The sequence below is a fragment of the Encephalitozoon intestinalis genome, chromosome XI (genome assembly GCF_000146465.1).
Source record: "Encephalitozoon intestinalis ATCC 50506 chromosome XI, complete sequence".
Classification (NCBI taxonomy): Eukaryota; Fungi; Microsporidia; family Unikaryonidae; genus Encephalitozoon; species Encephalitozoon intestinalis.
In genome coordinates, this window is record NC_014425.1 from 146,442 (window position 1) to 162,451 (window position 16,010).

The window sequence follows — 16,010 nt, forward strand, 5'->3', positions numbered from 1 at the left end:
ATTCATTAAACTACATCTGGTTTACTCTACAGTTTATTATAACCATGATTTTCAAGAGACTTTAGAAACACACGGCAAAAATCAAAAGAGGAGATCTCATCATAACAAGCTGCAAGGGCCTTTGGTGCACCTGGTGCTTTCATCCTGATCCAGAGAATCGTCAGGATCTCCTCAAGATGCATTTTTCTTTCTATCATAAACTTGATACTTTCAATCACTGTAGACGAAATGGCATCCATCTCGTTAAGGTTGTCTATTAGATATACCCAGAGATTCTTTCCTATTCCAAGATCCGTCACCTTTACGGACGTCCTGTTTTGAAGAGCAGTTCGTAATCTGAAAAACGGATTCTGGCCCTCTACAGGCACAATCCGGTCTCGGAATTGATTGATGAAGTTCTTTACGTGGGGGTATTCCTGGGGACAGCAGTAGGCCAAATATGAGGAATACATCTTGACATATCCAGAACTTCTCTTGAAGAACTGCATGATCTGTGTTATAGGATACATGAGCTTTGAGCTGTAAGATCCACACTTTAGGGCTTCCATTGCAAGAATAACTCCTTCTTCAGAATCAAAGCATCTCAAGACAAATCTATGTCCTAGGATTTCTAGGAAGCAGGATGTAAATCCCGGAACCTGGGACGGAGATAGAACCTCTAGCACAGAGTAGACCAAAGACCTGTTTGTGGGCGTGTCCTCCATGATATCCAGCGTCTTGACAATGAATCTTGTGTAAAGCTTGAAAAATAGATAATTCCTCTTTCTATATGCCTCCAGAAACACAAACAAGCTTTCCTTGATCGACTCATAGAGCTTCTCCTTGATGAGTCCTGGAAGAGGATCTATTTTCAAATAACAATATGAAGTAGGGATTCTGTGGTATCTTATAAAGTGGTCCCAAGACACCTTGAATGCAGATCGTATGTCCACAGATCCAGGATAGTTGGCCCTTTCCATAAATTCAGGAAGAAACATCTCGGGAACAGTTGTAAACTTGCAGCTACGGACATACTCGTCGTAATCAGATGCCCCCTTTGCTTCGATGTGCATCATTAAATTGCTAATCTTCTGGAAAAAATCAAAGACCCGAGGGTTGTCGCCATGTCCTGCAAGCATCTCAAGTGTGCAGATAAAGTCGTAGACCGTACAGATCTGCACTTCTGCAGTTATAAGAGATGTCAGGAGCGAGATCACAAAGTCAAGATTCCCATCTGCAAGCGGAGTCTTCGAAAGGGCCTGGTCGTATTCCACAACATTGATTAGATTGTGCTCTATAAACTTACTCACAAGACTGACACTGAACTTCCGTGGGTCGTTGGAATAAATAAGCCAGCCCAGAACTTCCTTCTGAGTCTTGAATGATATCTTAAATATCTTCTCCATACATTCAAACAGGAAGTCCTCCTTGCTCCCGCTCTTGATAAGATGTCCTGTGATGTACCTGCACAACCGGATACATTCCTCGTCCTTATCCTCACTGCTCTCCACGCTCTCCAGTATTCTCCTAAATACTTCTTCTCTCCCCTCGTTCAAAAGCCCATGCCATTCGTCGGCTATGATGTTCTTCTTCGAATATGGAATCTTCTTGCTTAGTTGTACAAGATGCGCCTTTATCTCCTGATACTCTCCGTTGTCAATTGCCTTGATTACTATCTTTTCAATGTGTCCAGGATCTTCAAGAAGAGAAAGGTGCATTCCCTTCGGCTCTCCATTGGAATACTCTAGATTGTTGTAGCAAGTACTGATCAACTCACTAACCTTCGAAGCCCCCGACTTCTGGATAAGATCGCAGCACACCTCTTGATTCTCCTGGGCTATTTTAAACACTCTTTCGGTGGAAAAGTCTAGAGAGCAAAGCTTCATGAAGTATGAGACGTTTCCAGAAATGCATGCCCTGATCGGCTCCTGTGCAGAAACTAGACATAGGAACTTCGTAAGATTCACTACCATATTTCTAAACAGGATATATTCCATCCCCTTCTCAACCGCCATCGTCCTGAAAAGTTCCATTCCCGTTTGGATTGCAACAGAACATGCCTTCTCCACAATTGGCCCACATATTTCACGAACACTTAGATCCAGGGCAAGTGATATCACATGTCTAACCACAAGGTCTCTATCCTCAATAACATACTCTGCCAGATACTTCTTAGACTTCAGCCCTAAGTTCTTGAACTCTCTGGGGACAAGGTCAACAGAAAAGTGGTTGAACAACCCTTGGATCTCATCCCTTACAGGCTTTGGAGTACAGCTATATATCTCCGACAGAAGATTCAAGATGCTCATCATCCACGGGTTATTTGGAATAAATATGATTCCACTCTTTCCCTGCTTTAGAAAGCTCGTTATGAAGCTCACTCCAAACCGAATCCTCCTGCACTCCACAGACTTCACAACAAACTTCTTGAAGTCAAACTGCTCAGAAGTTACAATTCGGTTCTTGGCAAGCATCACTCCTCCAAGGACATATCCCAAGCCCTTGGCAATTCCTATCTCATTTTCACTCCGGTAGTCCAAGAACATTTTAAGAAACTCAAAAGACCTTCGAACAAACCGCAAATAGAACTCCTTTCCCAACCCTTCTACAATAGCTACAAGCCTTCTTCCATTCTCCACCTCAATGTTCTGAATAATGTACAGTACCACCTCTTCCCTATCTAGAATCCCTTTTTCAAGAAATTCTCCAAGCCTTTCAATTCCTCCTTCAGCCTCAATCTCAAGAGACTTGATCATCTCCTCAGTCCTTTCGTTCTTGGAGCCACACTTAAATATTAATTTCACTATATCCTCTTCATCAAGCAATGGATGGGAGGTGGAATCTACTAGAATCAGCTCTTTCTTGACAAGGATGCTATTAACACTTTCTATTTCTTCTATCTCTGCAAGAATGGTTGGGCACGATGGGAGGAATACCTCGAGGCATCGGAATCCAAACGAGTACTCTCTGTCATTCTCGGGATATTTCAAGGATCCCTTTATATATTCAATAGCCATTCTGCGGTATGGCTTTGGAAACACTCCTTCCTTGATCAACCCTCCATACAGCAGTGCAATAAGGTCTGAGTTTGGGAGCTTGTAAAGAGATCCATAGTTCTCAAGTAGTGCCGAAAATATCCGAGATGCCAGCACCTTGCTCAATGCATTCCCTTTTAGAAACTCCTTGATTTGATTAATGCTGCTTTCGATTCCTCTCTGCGAATTGATTATCTGCGAAATGAAATTGCTTGCTTCCTCCTCAATTCTGACCTCCTTGCTCCTTTGTGTACGGAGTCCATGGGGAATTCTAGATTTGAATTCATTATACATCCCAACAGTCTCAGGCTTCAGTATCCTTACATACTGCTCTACAGCCTTTGTAAAAACCCCCATAATCTCAACATTCAGAGGAAACATCTTCTCGGGCTCATTGGATTTCGAAATCTTAGAATCCAAATACAGCACTAATGACCTGACAAATTCATCCTTTCGTGTCGTCAGGTTGTTTGACAGCCATATCCCAAGGTTCAAGTGGTCCCTGATCGAACTCAGCACAATAATGTCGAAACAGAGCTCCGGCGGATTCAGGAGTTCGGAAACAAGAGGAAGCATCTTGTGCTCTAGGAACATGTCAAGAATTCGAGACACAGGTATCCCCTCTCGGATAAGAACCAACGACTTCTGGAGCATCATCTCGGGATGGTTCTTAAATAATACATGCAAAATAAAGCTGTTTGGTGCTCCACGGGCAAAGCCGCTTAGAAGATCCTCGAAAATCCGTCCAAACTTCGGCTGTACAAAGCCAAGTCCTGCTGCACACCACTCAGGAGACTTCCGGGCAATCAGCTCAACTAATGGAATGGACCCAAGCATCCCAATGCATTGGAAAAGTTCCACACAGTTGAAGTTGCTTTCATATCCCATCACATTCTTGAACCGATGGCTTCGTGAATCTTCAATACTGATGATCCTGCTGAAAAATACATTTGAATACAGCTGGGTCCTCTTCTCGTCGCTCTCAATAATCAGCCTCAGAAAGTACATCTGTGCTCGTTCATTTTTCCATCTCTTGAAAAATATCTCATATGGAACAGTGATGATTCCACTGATGTGAACCCAGCAATCGACAATCACATACAGAGACTCTAGAGTCCATATGCTGAAGTTCACGTCCAGAAAACATGAATACACATCTCTCCAGTTGATCTCCTCAAGATTGCTTTTCATCGACCCAACGATCGCAGGGAGATTCCATTCCCTATCTGGAAAGTCTGCCATAAATAGAATTGCTCTTGCCACCTCTTGCGGCGTAACCTCACGTCTTCTCTTTATCTTCTCTAGCACATCGTCCATAAAACCCCGGTCCACCTCCTTTGGATCACTCTTCTCAAGTATATCTTTTATCTCATGCTTGTATCCTTTCTCGTCCATCTACAGTGATCCCTTTATTTTCAAGGTGTAAAATTTGTCTTTTTATTCGCCGCCCAAATCAAACAACATACAGGAACAAAGAGGCTATTGTTTACATCTTTTCCCCTAACCAAAACTTACAAATCCAAGTGGATCCCAAGGCGGGACACAAGAAATACATAAAACTCTTGAAATAATCACGTTTTAATCTCAGCGGTACTTCTGAAGAACCAACGTATTTCTTCTTCTCCAGCAGGATCGGATGGACCCTCCCTTCGACTTGTTGAATCGGATTCCCTTTCCAAGTCCTCTGCTCTTCCGAGACGCAGACGTAAGGCCCCTGCACTCTCTGTGCTTCATCGTGTTCTTGCATATCCAGTTTATCTTAATGTCATTTCTTATGGCCTGGTGATGTCGGTCGACCATTATCACCTCATAGTACTTGTAGGCTGCATCCTGCCCCACCCAGTAGGAGTTCAGCACCCCAAGGTTCGAGCACTTCTTCCCTGCTACCATCTCTGCTGTCGCCTGCTTCCGAAGCGATGGCTTGATCTGGTTGATTCCTGCATTCACGCATTTTCCTCGTGTGTTACCGTTATGGTAATTCCTCTTCATATTCCCTTTCTTCACCCGTGCAATGTACAGCACATATCCTTGCTTTGCTTTGTATCCAAGGGTTCTGGCCCTTTCCAAAAATGTCGGCTTCTCAACCCGGAAGCACTCTCCTCTCTGCCTATACTCACACACTCGAATCCTTAGCAGATATCTCATCACGTCAGACTGCTTGCGCCTGTGGATCTCCCTGAGGTAGTTGATAGCTCCCATTCTGGGGTTGCAAATTTTTCATTATTTCCATTTACATAAGAATCCCATCGCCTGCTTCCCACCAACCTCGGAGATATATTCTTTCCCTTACCAAAAAACCCTCATTGCCTCTTTCCCCCGTCTCGGTATCCTTGCCTCCTTCCCTCTCCCCGCTCTTCATATCTTCCTTGGCTTCTCTCCTCTCTATCTCCTCGCCGTCTTCCTCCATCCTTCCTCCCGTTCCATCCTTCCCATCGTCCTTCTCCAGTTCCTCTCCTTCCTCCTTCTCGCTCTCCTCTGCTACCTCGTCTTCCTCTTCCTCCATCCCCTTCTCCTTCCTTCTTAATCTCACTGAACCCTCTTCTCACTCCTCCATACTTCTCATCCGTCCATTCTGTTCCTCCCCGTGCAAACTCACTTTTCCTTCTCTGCATATTACAGTATTCCCTCCAAGTCGTCTCATTGAACCCATAATTGAAGTAGTCCGTGATATCTGCCCCAGGTTTATTCCAAGGCTTATCTGTAAAGCTTTCTATGTCGTAGTCCAAGATGTTTTGCCCCTCGGCCTCTTCCTTCTGTTCTTCCTTTCCAGAAGCCTTGTCCACAATCAGCTCCAAGTCAGACGATGTATTCTCGTCTTCCTGGTCCCCAACAAAGAACTCTTCATCGTTCTGCATCCAAAGGGCTCCGAAAACATTCATTTGAGCTACCCTCCAGATCAATCCTTCAACCGCAGATCCAAACTCTTTATCCACATCTTCCTCACAACCCCAATGAGCGATCGCTTCTGCAAAGAGTGCAACAACCTTCTCTATCCAAAGGAAGACGACAACACTCTGTTTCTTGCATGTAAGAACTGTGAACACGTCCAGGAGGCAAAATCACATCGCCTTTATGTGAGAAGCTTTAGGCCTAAGTATGCTTCAATAGAGCTGTACGCAAGGGATCTTGCTCAGGACCCAACACTTCCTTCCGTGAAAATCAACTGTAGAAGTTGTGGATTCAACAGAGGGCTGTACTTCCAGACAAGAGGCAGCGAAGACGACGTTGCATTGAATATTTATTATCTGTGCTGTAGATGCCACCATTTATGGTCATGATGCTTCTCTGTTAAAAGTACTCCATCACAATAAATCTTTATGCTCTTCTCCTTCGCTGTCCGAACATAAATCTAGATATCTATTCTTTGGCCCCGATACATCTCTTTCATCAGCTTTTTTCTCAACATACACGCCATCTGAGAGATATATTTTTTTCATCTCTTTTCTTCTTGCTTCTATATCCATATCTTCTTCAGGCCTCTCCATAAACGGATTGTATCTTCTAGCCTTCTGTTTTTGAGGCCGATAAGATTCCTGCGAATCCCCTTTCTTGAGGCCTGAACATAGACGGCACTCATCTCCGCAAATATCATTGTTTTGCCTCAATACCTCCATCAAGTAGGCTCCCTCCTTGCCTTCGCACATATCTTCGATACTAGCCCTGTGTATCACTAGCTCTTCGCATACAGGCCTCATGTACAAGGGGGAATTAGACAAGGTCTTTAGAAAGTGCACTTCGTTAATGTCTGCCGGATCTCCGTATGTGTCGCATTCTCCTCCGCAATATGTAAACTTCTCTATTCGCAGAAAAAACTTCTTGCTTTCAAAGCTATATTCGTAATGAAACCTGTCAACTGTGATGTAGCATCCCTGGATATCTTCAATTCCACAAGCTATCTCTCTTCGGAACATCTCTATCGATTCCTTTGCCAGGACTCCACCGATAAAATGCCTGGAGTCCGACACACACACCTCAAACGACCCGTCCTTAAGTTCCCGCCCAATCCTTGTCAACTGTCCATGGAACGACATTTGTTGCTCTTCCTTCCAATGCTCGGTGTTGTAAACCTGTTTGTAAATAGTTTTTTCGATCCAGAAGTCCCTGAGAAACAAAAGCATCCCTAGGATATCTTTTAATTATCCCAATTACTCGGAATGCACTAAAAACATTTTCATAAACAATTTATTCGAGTCATTGGGGCCTTACAGAATAGACATAGTCGGAAATTCGGACTCCTTCCCCCTCCTCGGAGACATGGCTGCATCTTACCCTGATGGGGTCCTCGGTCTCCCTCATCAGAAGAATCTTTGTTAATGCATGCACAAAGTTCGACTGAATAAATCGTTTCAACAGCCGAGCCCCGTATGTCGAGGAATATGCCTTTTCAATCACATCGTCCTTCACTCTATCCGAGATCTCAAACGATATCCCCTTCTCGTCCAGCTTCTTCCTCAGCTGACCCATCTGATACTCAAGAATCTTGTACATGCTTTCTCTATCAAGATTATTGAAGTATATCACATTGTCAATGCGATTGACAAGAGGTGGCCCAAACCGGTTCAGCACCAATCTTTCAATTTCTTTTCTGTCTTCATCTCTAAGCTCTGGAGACCTCATCATTATTTCTTGGCCTAGGTTGGAGGTCATAATCAGTACACAGTTCCTGAAGTCCACAACCGTCCCTTTTCCATCCGTAACACGTCCCTCGTCCAAGAGCTGGTATAGCACATTCAGAACTGTTTGGTGTGCCAAGTCCACCTCGTCCAATAAAATCACGTTGTAGGGCTTGTTCTTGATGGGCTCTGTGAGAGCTCCTCCTTCATTGTATCCTACATATCCTGCAGATGCTCCAATTAGCTTGGTTATACTCATTTCATTTCCATAGTCGCTCATATCAAGCACAAGCATGTTCTTCTCGTCGTCAAACAACTCCATTGCAACTGCCTTGGCAAGCTCTGTCTTTCCAACCCCTGTAGGCCCAAGAAGAAGGAAAGCTCCAATCGGCTTATCCTCTCTGCTCAGTCCCACTCTGGATTGCAAGATAGAATCTACAATCGAATCCACTGCATGCCCCTGCCCAAATATCCGTCTCTTTATTCGAGAGCTCATCTCCATAAGCCTCTCATTCTCTTTAATGGTTAACCTCTTCACAGGAATTCCTGTCCATCTGCTTATGACCTCGGCAATGTTCACAGGAAGAATTACTTCTACACTCTCGAGTCTCTTGAGCTCACTCTCAATCACAGGAATCACATTCATCTTAAGGTCATATGCAACATATGTGTCTCTCTCAGCTTGGGCTAACCTCAGCTTAGTATCCTCCAACCTCTTCTTTAGCTTCTTGGCCTCGATCACATGTCTTTTCTCCTTCAGATATGCCTCTTCCATCGGCTCTATACTTCTCTTTACCTCTTCTATCTTTTCAACCACGTTCTCCAGCCTCTTCATTGTATGCTCGTCCTTTTCCCTTGCAAGATCAATTTCTAAGCTTGCCTTTTCAAGCTCCAAAGACCATGCCTTCGACCTTGCATTCAGAATCTCTTGCGGCTCGCTTTCTAGTGCTATCACTGCACTGGCACATGCCGTGTCCACCAAGTCAATTGCTACATCGGGAAGTCTTCTGTTCGAAATGTATTTCTTCGATGAGTTTGCTGCATACACAAGAGCATTGTCAGCTATCTTAACTCCATGATATGCCTCCAATCTTTCTCTAAGCCCCCGCAGCATCGTAATCGAGTCCTCGATCGATGGCTCATTCACAACAACCTGCACAAATCTTCTCTCAAATGCAGGATCCTTTTCAACATACTTTCTGTACTCATCATGTGTTGTTGCCCCAATGCATTTGATCGTCCCGGCTGCAAGCCCAGGCTTGAGCATGTTTGCTGCATCCATTGCCCCATCAGTCTTCCCGGCTCCCAACACAATGTGGATCTCGTCAATAAACAGAATCACCCCTGGCGTTGTTTCAGCCTCCTTGACTAGACTCTTCAATCTCTCCTCAAAATCTCCTCTGTGTGCTGTTCCTGCAACCATCGACCCAACATCCACATTGTAGATCCTTGCATTCTGGAGAGTGGGTGCCTCGCCGTTCGCTATCAGCTGTGCGATCCCATTCACTATGGCTGTCTTTCCAACCCCCGGCTTTCCAACCAGTATTGCATTGCTCTTTGTCTTTTTCGACAGGATCTCAATGACCTGTCTTATCTCCTCATCTCTTCCAATCACAGGATCAAAAACATTCTGCCGTGCTTGCTCAACCATATCAACAGCAAATTTCGACATTGCATTTGTCGCATCGTCGGAATTTCGGGAATCAAATCTTTTGTTCTTCGTCTGCTCCTCAACTCTCTTCTTTATGTCTTCGGAATTGATGAGCAGCTCCTTGATACTTTTGACTGAAAGAAGCTGAAGCACCAATGCATTTACAGAGACATATCCATCTCCCCCCTTCTCGGCTGCCGCTAGAACCCTTGCAAGTGCTTCCCCAACCCGTGGCTCCGTACAGTTGTACTGCTTTGCAAAGCCTCCTATCTTTTTTATAAGTGCATTTTTAATGTCGTTCCTCTCAGTAGGGTTCAACACACTGTACAACACAGATGTCTGATCGTTCAGTATTACCTTCAGGAGATGCTCGGGCTCAACAACATTGTTGCTATTTGCAATTGCCTCCTCCAGACACCCCCTTAAAGCGTTCTGTGCTCGCTCCGTATACCTCTTTGCATTCATACTTCAAATCTCCTTCGTCCTTAAATACTTTTAGATGTCCAAAGTCATGAGGTTTTTCCCTCACTTTTCTGGAAAATTCTTGGTGGGTAGCTTCCAGTTCCAAAACTACAGGGTAAAGAAAAGAGAGTATCTACAACTCCAAGACTTTATTTTCTCATTTACTGCTTCCTTAAGAGAGTAGGTGTCATAAATCCCATCATACACCCCAGAATGGACAGAAGCACACGGTCCTGATTCTGGGACCTAGTGGCCATAGCCATAAACATAGGGATGAAGCTGTATATGAACAACGAGGGTATTGAGAAGATAGAGAGAACAACCATTACCAGGGCCAAGGATGTATAGGCCACAAGAGGTGTTTCGTCCACATATTTCTCATAGTCCTCCTTCCGTATTTTACAACAGGAATCACTCATTCTAGGGTAATAAATCTCTTGCCCCAAATTCTGCATGCTCTATCTAGTTGGATTCGGATTGCATTCGTACAAGGATATAACTCTCAGAGGATTGGAGGCTGCCAAGAGCAGCACAAGAGTGTATCTGGAGAACTACACATCAATCCATGGAGAACCGTTGGATGAGTTTGAAGAGCTTATAGGGAAGAAGGTATTCCTGGCAGACAGAGAGATGATGGAGCAAACCGACAAAATAGTTGATGAGTCCCTTGAAGAGGATGTCACCTTGCTTGTAGTGGGATCACCATTGTTCGCAACAACTCACACAGACATAATCATAAGGGCGAAGGAAAAGGGAATAAGAGTCGAAGTTATTCACAATGCCTCCATAATAAACGTGTTGGGGTGCTGTGGGCTTTATTCCTATACCTTTGGAAAGGTGGTGTCCATCCCGTACTTTGCAGGAAAATGGAGGCCGACAAGCTTCTACGACAATATAGTAAAGAACTATCAGAACAATCTTCACACACTATGTCTTCTGGACATTAAAGCTGACGAGCATAGGTTCATGAGCGTTAATGAGGCAATTGACCAGATCTTAGAAGCAGCCACCCTCACCGGCTCCTCGCTTATCAACGAAGACACAAGAATATTTGCAATCTGCAGGTTCGGATCTCCTACAGAAGAAGTTGCTTATGAAAGAATCGCCGACTTAAAACTGAGGTCTTTTGGAGACCCACTTCACTCCCTGATCATTCCTGCCAAGTTGGACAGAGTCGAGGAAGAACTGGTTGGTTCTCTGTTTGAATAAATCTGTCTGAATAGAAGCAAAAGTACAACGATTTATTAGAAAAATCATTATTATTACTTGTCTTGGCTTAATGAGCTATTTGTCCTGTGAATCCTGTGGCTGGAAGCTGTGGGGTTCCTGTGGTTGGTACGTTAGCGCCTGGGAACGAATAGGAAAGCCCATTCATTGTATGGTCGGGTTGCCCGGGCTGAACTTGTCTTGTAAATGTATTGCTTGTGGCCGGAGATGCCTTAACTTCAGGCTTCAACGGGTTTTGTTGGCTGCTTGGTACCCCGGACCCCGGAATCTGGCCAGCCCCTGTGTTACTTGCCGTTCCCGTCCTCCCTGGAGTGGAAGATGCTCCTGCTTGGACTCCAGTTGAATTCTTTGTTGGGGTTGGAGTTACGGTTGGGTTTCCTTTGAACTTGACCTCCCCAAGAACTTGTGTCTTTCTAGGGTCGTTTGGTACAGATACAGAAATCTCAGTTGTTCCTGTAGGTGTCTTCTTGGTTTCAATCTGCTCAACGCTCTTCAGATTGGGAACAATCATCTGCTCTAGTATCTCTCCGCCAACTGTGTTAGGCTGGTGGGTCACCGTCGATATGTTGTTGAATATCATCTCGGTGATCGACCCGACGTTGGTCTTGCTGTCAGGTAAAATGTTAGTTATCTGGCTATAGAAGTTTGTTCCTGTGATGTCTTTACGAGCTTCTGGAGATGCTTCGTTGTAGCTTATCATTTCCTTAATTGTAGAGTCTGGAAGCTGAGAAATCATGTTGAGGAACGTTTCTGTAGAAATGTTCATCCCTTTGGCATAGCTCTCAGCCTTACTTATGATGTTGTTCCTGACCTGAGACTCAGTGCTGGTCGAGGTTGAAATGTGTTCGCTGATCAACTCCTTGTTGTACTCGTCGACTATTGCTGCCTTCTCTCCATCAATCTTTCCGTTGAATACATTCTTCTTGGCCACCTCATTTCCGTTCCCTGACTTTTGAATCTCGGAAAGCACATTACTTATGAAAGTCTCCTCAGATCCTTTCACCGAGTCGGTTACTGCCATGTCCAATGGAACGTCCGGGGATTTCTTCTTAAGCTCCTCGCTGACTGCTCCAACAGTCGAAGACCCAACACTATTAAGACTCTCGATTGCCTGGTCCATCGTCATTATCTCGGGAACTCCATATGGAGAGGAAATCTCAACAAACTTGCTTCCATCAGGGTTTGTATAAACCTCTGTTGTGATCCCTTCTAGGTTCTTTGCTTTCTTCTCTTCCTCAACTCTGGCCTTCATCTCAGAAGCTGCTGCAACCTCGCTTTCGTGAGCCAGCCTTCCATTAATCATCGGCCTCATTTCCTTTACAAATTCGTTCCATGGCGTCTGTATAAGCTCTCCATCCTCAATATCCAGCTCAGATGCCGATCCAATGTTTAAGCTCTTCTTTCCATCAGTCATCGTAGATGGAGGAACGGGATCAAGAGGAGATGGAAGAGGTAGGACAAATCCATCCACATTTGCCTCGTAGTATCCAACACCCTTATCGAGCTCGGGTCTCTCTCCTGTGTTGTACTGGTGTTCAAGTAGCGAGGTGTCCAGTTTCTGGTTCTCCATCAATTCCTTTGTTCCTTCAGGGAAGATAACCTTCCCTTTGTTCACCTTCAATGCCTTTGCTGCCTCAGAGATATGCACTGCTCCATTCTCCATCTCAATGACATTCAATCCACTCTCAACAGCTGTCCCAACAACCTTGTTTCTCACTTGATTCCTTCTGTTCTTCTGTCTGCTCTGTACAATCACTTCCTCTTCAGACTTTGGCTCTTCATTACTGAATCCCTTCAGAGGAAGTTTTACTTTTCCATCGGAAATCCCAATTCTGCTGGTGGTTGGAGGAATAATTTCCTTAACATTGAGGTTCGATGTAGAAGTCTCTTTCCTTAGTGCCTCAATGTTTGATTGGTGTGCCATCTCCTCCTCATACTTCTTGTTCAGCTCCTCAAGGTTCGATCCAACAACATTAAGTCCGGCATGTGCTGTAGCCATGTGATCGACAGCCTCTTGGATCGAGTCGTTCATTCCCATCGGCCCCAGCATCTTCATCACCTCCTCCTTTCTAACCTCTCTTTCATGGTTCAATGTCTCCTCTGTTATCTTCTCTGCCTCTTCCCGTGCCTTTTCGGCCTGCATTATGTCTCCAGTGCTCTCGAAAACCTTTGTAAATGCACTCTTTCCCTCATTGTTGATGATCTCCTGTTCTGCTGCTTTTGCAAGATGCTCCTCTGCCTCCTTTACTGCATTGTTCTCGTTGGCTTCCTTCTGCACTCTTATAGCCTCGTTTTGCATCTCTTCGTTCCTACGATTCATCTCCTCAATTGCCTTTTCGGTGGAAACCTTCGAAAGGAAGTTCAGAGCATTTGTCTTTCGCCCTCTCGGCTTGAGCTGTGCCTTGGCATTCTCCAGGTTCTCATGTGCCTTTGCAAGATCTTCTGCACTCGAAATCGCCACATCTGTCAGAATCTTCTCCTGAACAACAGGGTTCGACAACCCCTCAACACTTGCTGCTTCCTTCAATGCCGCCGCCTGGCTGAGCTTCTGAAGCGCCCTGTTAATAGGCTCGGTTATATGGACCTTAGAGAGGTAATCGCTTATGTCTCGTGCCCGTTCAAGTCTCTTCTCGTTAATCTCTTCCTCCTTCTTCTTCAGAGCCTTGGGCCGAAGTCCACTAGGTGTCCTTACTATTTCCCTTGCGTTCTTCTCCTCAATCAAAGACCTATCTTCTGCACTTTGTGCTGCTGTTTGCCCTCCTCCGGCAATTGCTGCAGACCTGGTTGCATGCTGGTAATTGAGATCTGCTAGGCTCATGGCCTTTGCATATGCAACCTCCGGAGACAGACCACTTGCCAAAGCTTCATTGTACTTATCAATCAAAAATCCTGCTTGATAGGCTTCAAACCCTGCTTTTTCCTCAGGAGATCCCTTTTCGATATATTTCTCATACACACTCTTCACAAGCATATCCCTGTCTGCTTCAGAAACAACATCCTTAGAATTTACTATCTTAGCAAGTTGAGCCTGAGGAATATAAGAAGGATTCACTAGTGGCTGAGAAATCGTATTTGCCCTCTTTTTCCTCAGTGCCTTTTTGGCATTGGCATCTTTAATCTCATCTGCAACACCCTGTGCAACAGGTACAGAATGCCCCATTAGAACCAACGAGGAATATGCATTTTCAGGAATTTCATCATCTATTGGACTTTCGTTATAGGTCAGAGCGTTGATCTCTGCCTGCTCTTTGTTGGTCCTTCCAGTGGCCACTCCACCCGAGAAATATGTTTCTTCAGGGTTGGAATAGTCCGGTGGTGTCTCCACAGAAACAAGCTCCGACTCCAACGGTGCAACAGTGGCCGGCCTTGCACTTGGGCTTCCAAGAATAGAACTCTCCACATCCTCTGCAACATCCGGTGTTATGGAACCGTCGTTGTAAAGCATATCAAGAGCATCGAGGTTTCCGTGAGCTGCCATGTTTGCAAGATCCTTTTCTTCATGGGACAGGTTCTCCGGATTGTTTCCATGACTGTTGATCATGTTCCGAAGTATCTTCTCATGGTTTTTATTATGAGGCTTGATGCTTCCTCCATATTTCCTATGGCCTCCCTTATGATGGGTACGATGAACACGACGATTGCTATCGTCATCGTGGCGGCTATGAACCTTCATCTTAATACGGGCGTTGCGGGTAGATCTATTTCCATAGTCCATCCCCTTTCCTGTATTTGCTTCTTTGCTGCGATGGATGGCATCAGGGCTTACCTTGGTTTCACTCCGCACCTCCATGTTGTAGAGACAAAGTAGAAACAGTAGCATGCGTTCGTGTCATTTTCCCACTAGGTATTTAAATATTTTTCCTAAAACGCTTTCCCGACAATGTTTCGAAAACTAGAGGTCATGCCCAATCGTCTGAGATAGACTCCTCTTCTAGCCTGATTATTTCCTCTCATTGGACATGGATGAAACGGACTCAGGCCTCTTGTGTAGGAGGGGAAATTGCTTCAAATATAAACATCCCAGCAAACAAATTAAATTTATTCAACTCTCAATCTTCTTGAGACCCACTTCTTTGAACTCTCCACTACTGTCGGGCACAAAACACTTGAATCGGGAGTCTCCATATCCAACACTGAGACTAAATCCAGAAAAGCTCCAGGAAAGGCTATAGCATGGCTCATCCAGGACAATCTTCTGCAATTTGTATTCTCCTTCATTTCTAGTGTAGATCATTACAGTGCCGTCTTCAGAACAGCTTGCCATGCAAAACAGCTTGAAGGAATTCGGCGGGCAGACAGAAACATCTCTTACAAATCCCTTATGATCCCTAAACCGTGCAACCTCTTCGCTTCCTTCCCACACTGCCACAGAGTAATCCATTCCTCCACTTACAAACCCGTTTTCCGTAGCACTGACACATGAAACCCCAAACCGGTGGCTGAAGATCTCTGACTCTGTTACGCCAAAGGAGGAATCAACTGCTAGGACCCTTACATTTCCATCCGAACACCCACAGAACAAGGTAAACGAGCCTCCGTTCCATCTTCCCGAAATGTCGTTTACCGATCCATTAAGAAGCTGCTTTTCATACTTCTTGTTGAACTTCCCGTTCTCATACTTCCAAACAATGACCTTCCCGCTGAAGTAAGATGATGCAATAAACTCACCTTGATTTAGAAAAATCGCTTTTGTTGCCGGGCCCGAGTTTCCATTCAGCTCCATCTCCAGAGCCAGGTTGTGAGGAGAGTCTGCAGTGCCCTTCGAAAAGACACGTACAATTCCATCGGAGCACGACGTAACAATTTTCTTTTGGCTGAAGTCAGTCTCGATGCTATGGATAGTATCCTTGTGGATGTCCATTGGGGCTTCTATATTTGGGAAAACAAATAAAAGATATTACATGCGATGAAACACAAGGTAGATGAGACAAGATAAATCCGAAGATGGGTATGGATAGGAGGATGAGTTGTAGCGGTGTGGGAAAACCGATGATTAAGATACACCTGGGAATTTTAAAAGAACGGAAAAATTTTCACCCTACG

The 16,010-nt window shown here is 44.8% G+C and overlaps 10 protein-coding genes across 10 annotated transcripts; 2 read left to right on the forward strand and 8 right to left on the reverse strand.

Annotated features, from left to right (window-relative positions):
* Window positions 1-26: 26 nt before the first annotated feature.
* Eint_111260 (cell division control negative transcription regulator) lies at window positions 27-4,409 on the reverse strand (the record flags this gene model as incomplete). Its single annotated transcript, XM_003073939.1, has 1 exon — window positions 27-4,409. One exon carries the CDS (start codon window positions 4,407-4,409, stop codon window positions 27-29), a length of 4,383 nt encoding a protein of 1,460 aa, XP_003073985.1.
* A 189-nt stretch (window positions 4,410-4,598) lies between these two features.
* Window positions 4,599-5,213, reverse strand: Eint_111270 (60S ribosomal protein L15; the record flags this gene model as incomplete). The annotated part of the gene is made up of 1 exon (XM_003073940.1): window positions 4,599-5,213. The coding sequence occupies one exon, from the start codon at window positions 5,211-5,213 to the stop codon at window positions 4,599-4,601; it is 615 nt and encodes a 204-aa protein (XP_003073986.1).
* Window positions 5,214-5,314: 101 nt separating this feature from the next.
* Window positions 5,315-5,869, reverse strand: Eint_111280 (polyadenylation factor I complex subunit Fip1; the record flags this gene model as incomplete). Its single annotated transcript, XM_003073941.2, has 1 exon — window positions 5,315-5,869. The coding sequence occupies one exon, from the start codon at window positions 5,867-5,869 to the stop codon at window positions 5,315-5,317; it is 555 nt and encodes a 184-aa protein (XP_003073987.2).
* A 96-nt stretch (window positions 5,870-5,965) lies between these two features.
* Window positions 5,966-6,292, forward strand: Eint_111290 (DNA-directed RNA polymerase subunit M; the record flags this gene model as incomplete). The annotated part of the gene is made up of 1 exon (XM_003073942.1): window positions 5,966-6,292. One exon carries the CDS (start codon window positions 5,966-5,968, stop codon window positions 6,290-6,292), a length of 327 nt encoding a protein of 108 aa, XP_003073988.1.
* A 24-nt stretch (window positions 6,293-6,316) lies between these two features.
* Window positions 6,317-7,132, reverse strand: Eint_111300 (uncharacterized protein; the record flags this gene model as incomplete). The annotated part of the gene is made up of 1 exon (XM_003073943.1): window positions 6,317-7,132. The coding sequence occupies one exon, from the start codon at window positions 7,130-7,132 to the stop codon at window positions 6,317-6,319; it is 816 nt and encodes a 271-aa protein (XP_003073989.1).
* Window positions 7,133-7,205: 73 nt separating this feature from the next.
* On the reverse strand, window positions 7,206-9,743 carry Eint_111310 (ATP-dependent chaperone ClpB; the record flags this gene model as incomplete). Its single annotated transcript, XM_003073944.1, has 1 exon — window positions 7,206-9,743. One exon carries the CDS (start codon window positions 9,741-9,743, stop codon window positions 7,206-7,208), a length of 2,538 nt encoding a protein of 845 aa, XP_003073990.1.
* Window positions 9,744-9,901: 158 nt separating this feature from the next.
* Window positions 9,902-10,159, reverse strand: Eint_111315 (uncharacterized protein; the record flags this gene model as incomplete). Its single annotated transcript, XM_009163654.1, has 1 exon — window positions 9,902-10,159. The coding sequence occupies one exon, from the start codon at window positions 10,157-10,159 to the stop codon at window positions 9,902-9,904; it is 258 nt and encodes an 85-aa protein (XP_009161918.1).
* Window positions 10,160-10,193: 34 nt separating this feature from the next.
* Window positions 10,194-10,949, forward strand: Eint_111320 (diphthine synthase; the record flags this gene model as incomplete). The annotated part of the gene is made up of 1 exon (XM_003073945.1): window positions 10,194-10,949. One exon carries the CDS (start codon window positions 10,194-10,196, stop codon window positions 10,947-10,949), a length of 756 nt encoding a protein of 251 aa, XP_003073991.1.
* Window positions 10,950-11,016: 67 nt separating this feature from the next.
* Window positions 11,017-14,787, reverse strand: Eint_111330 (polar tube protein 3; the record flags this gene model as incomplete). The annotated part of the gene is made up of 1 exon (XM_003073946.1): window positions 11,017-14,787. One exon carries the CDS (start codon window positions 14,785-14,787, stop codon window positions 11,017-11,019), a length of 3,771 nt encoding a protein of 1,256 aa, XP_003073992.1.
* A 222-nt stretch (window positions 14,788-15,009) lies between these two features.
* Eint_111340 (protein transport Sec13-like protein) lies at window positions 15,010-15,828 on the reverse strand (the record flags this gene model as incomplete). The annotated part of the gene is made up of 1 exon (XM_003073947.1): window positions 15,010-15,828. The coding sequence occupies one exon, from the start codon at window positions 15,826-15,828 to the stop codon at window positions 15,010-15,012; it is 819 nt and encodes a 272-aa protein (XP_003073993.1).
* Window positions 15,829-16,010: the final 182 nt, after the last annotated feature.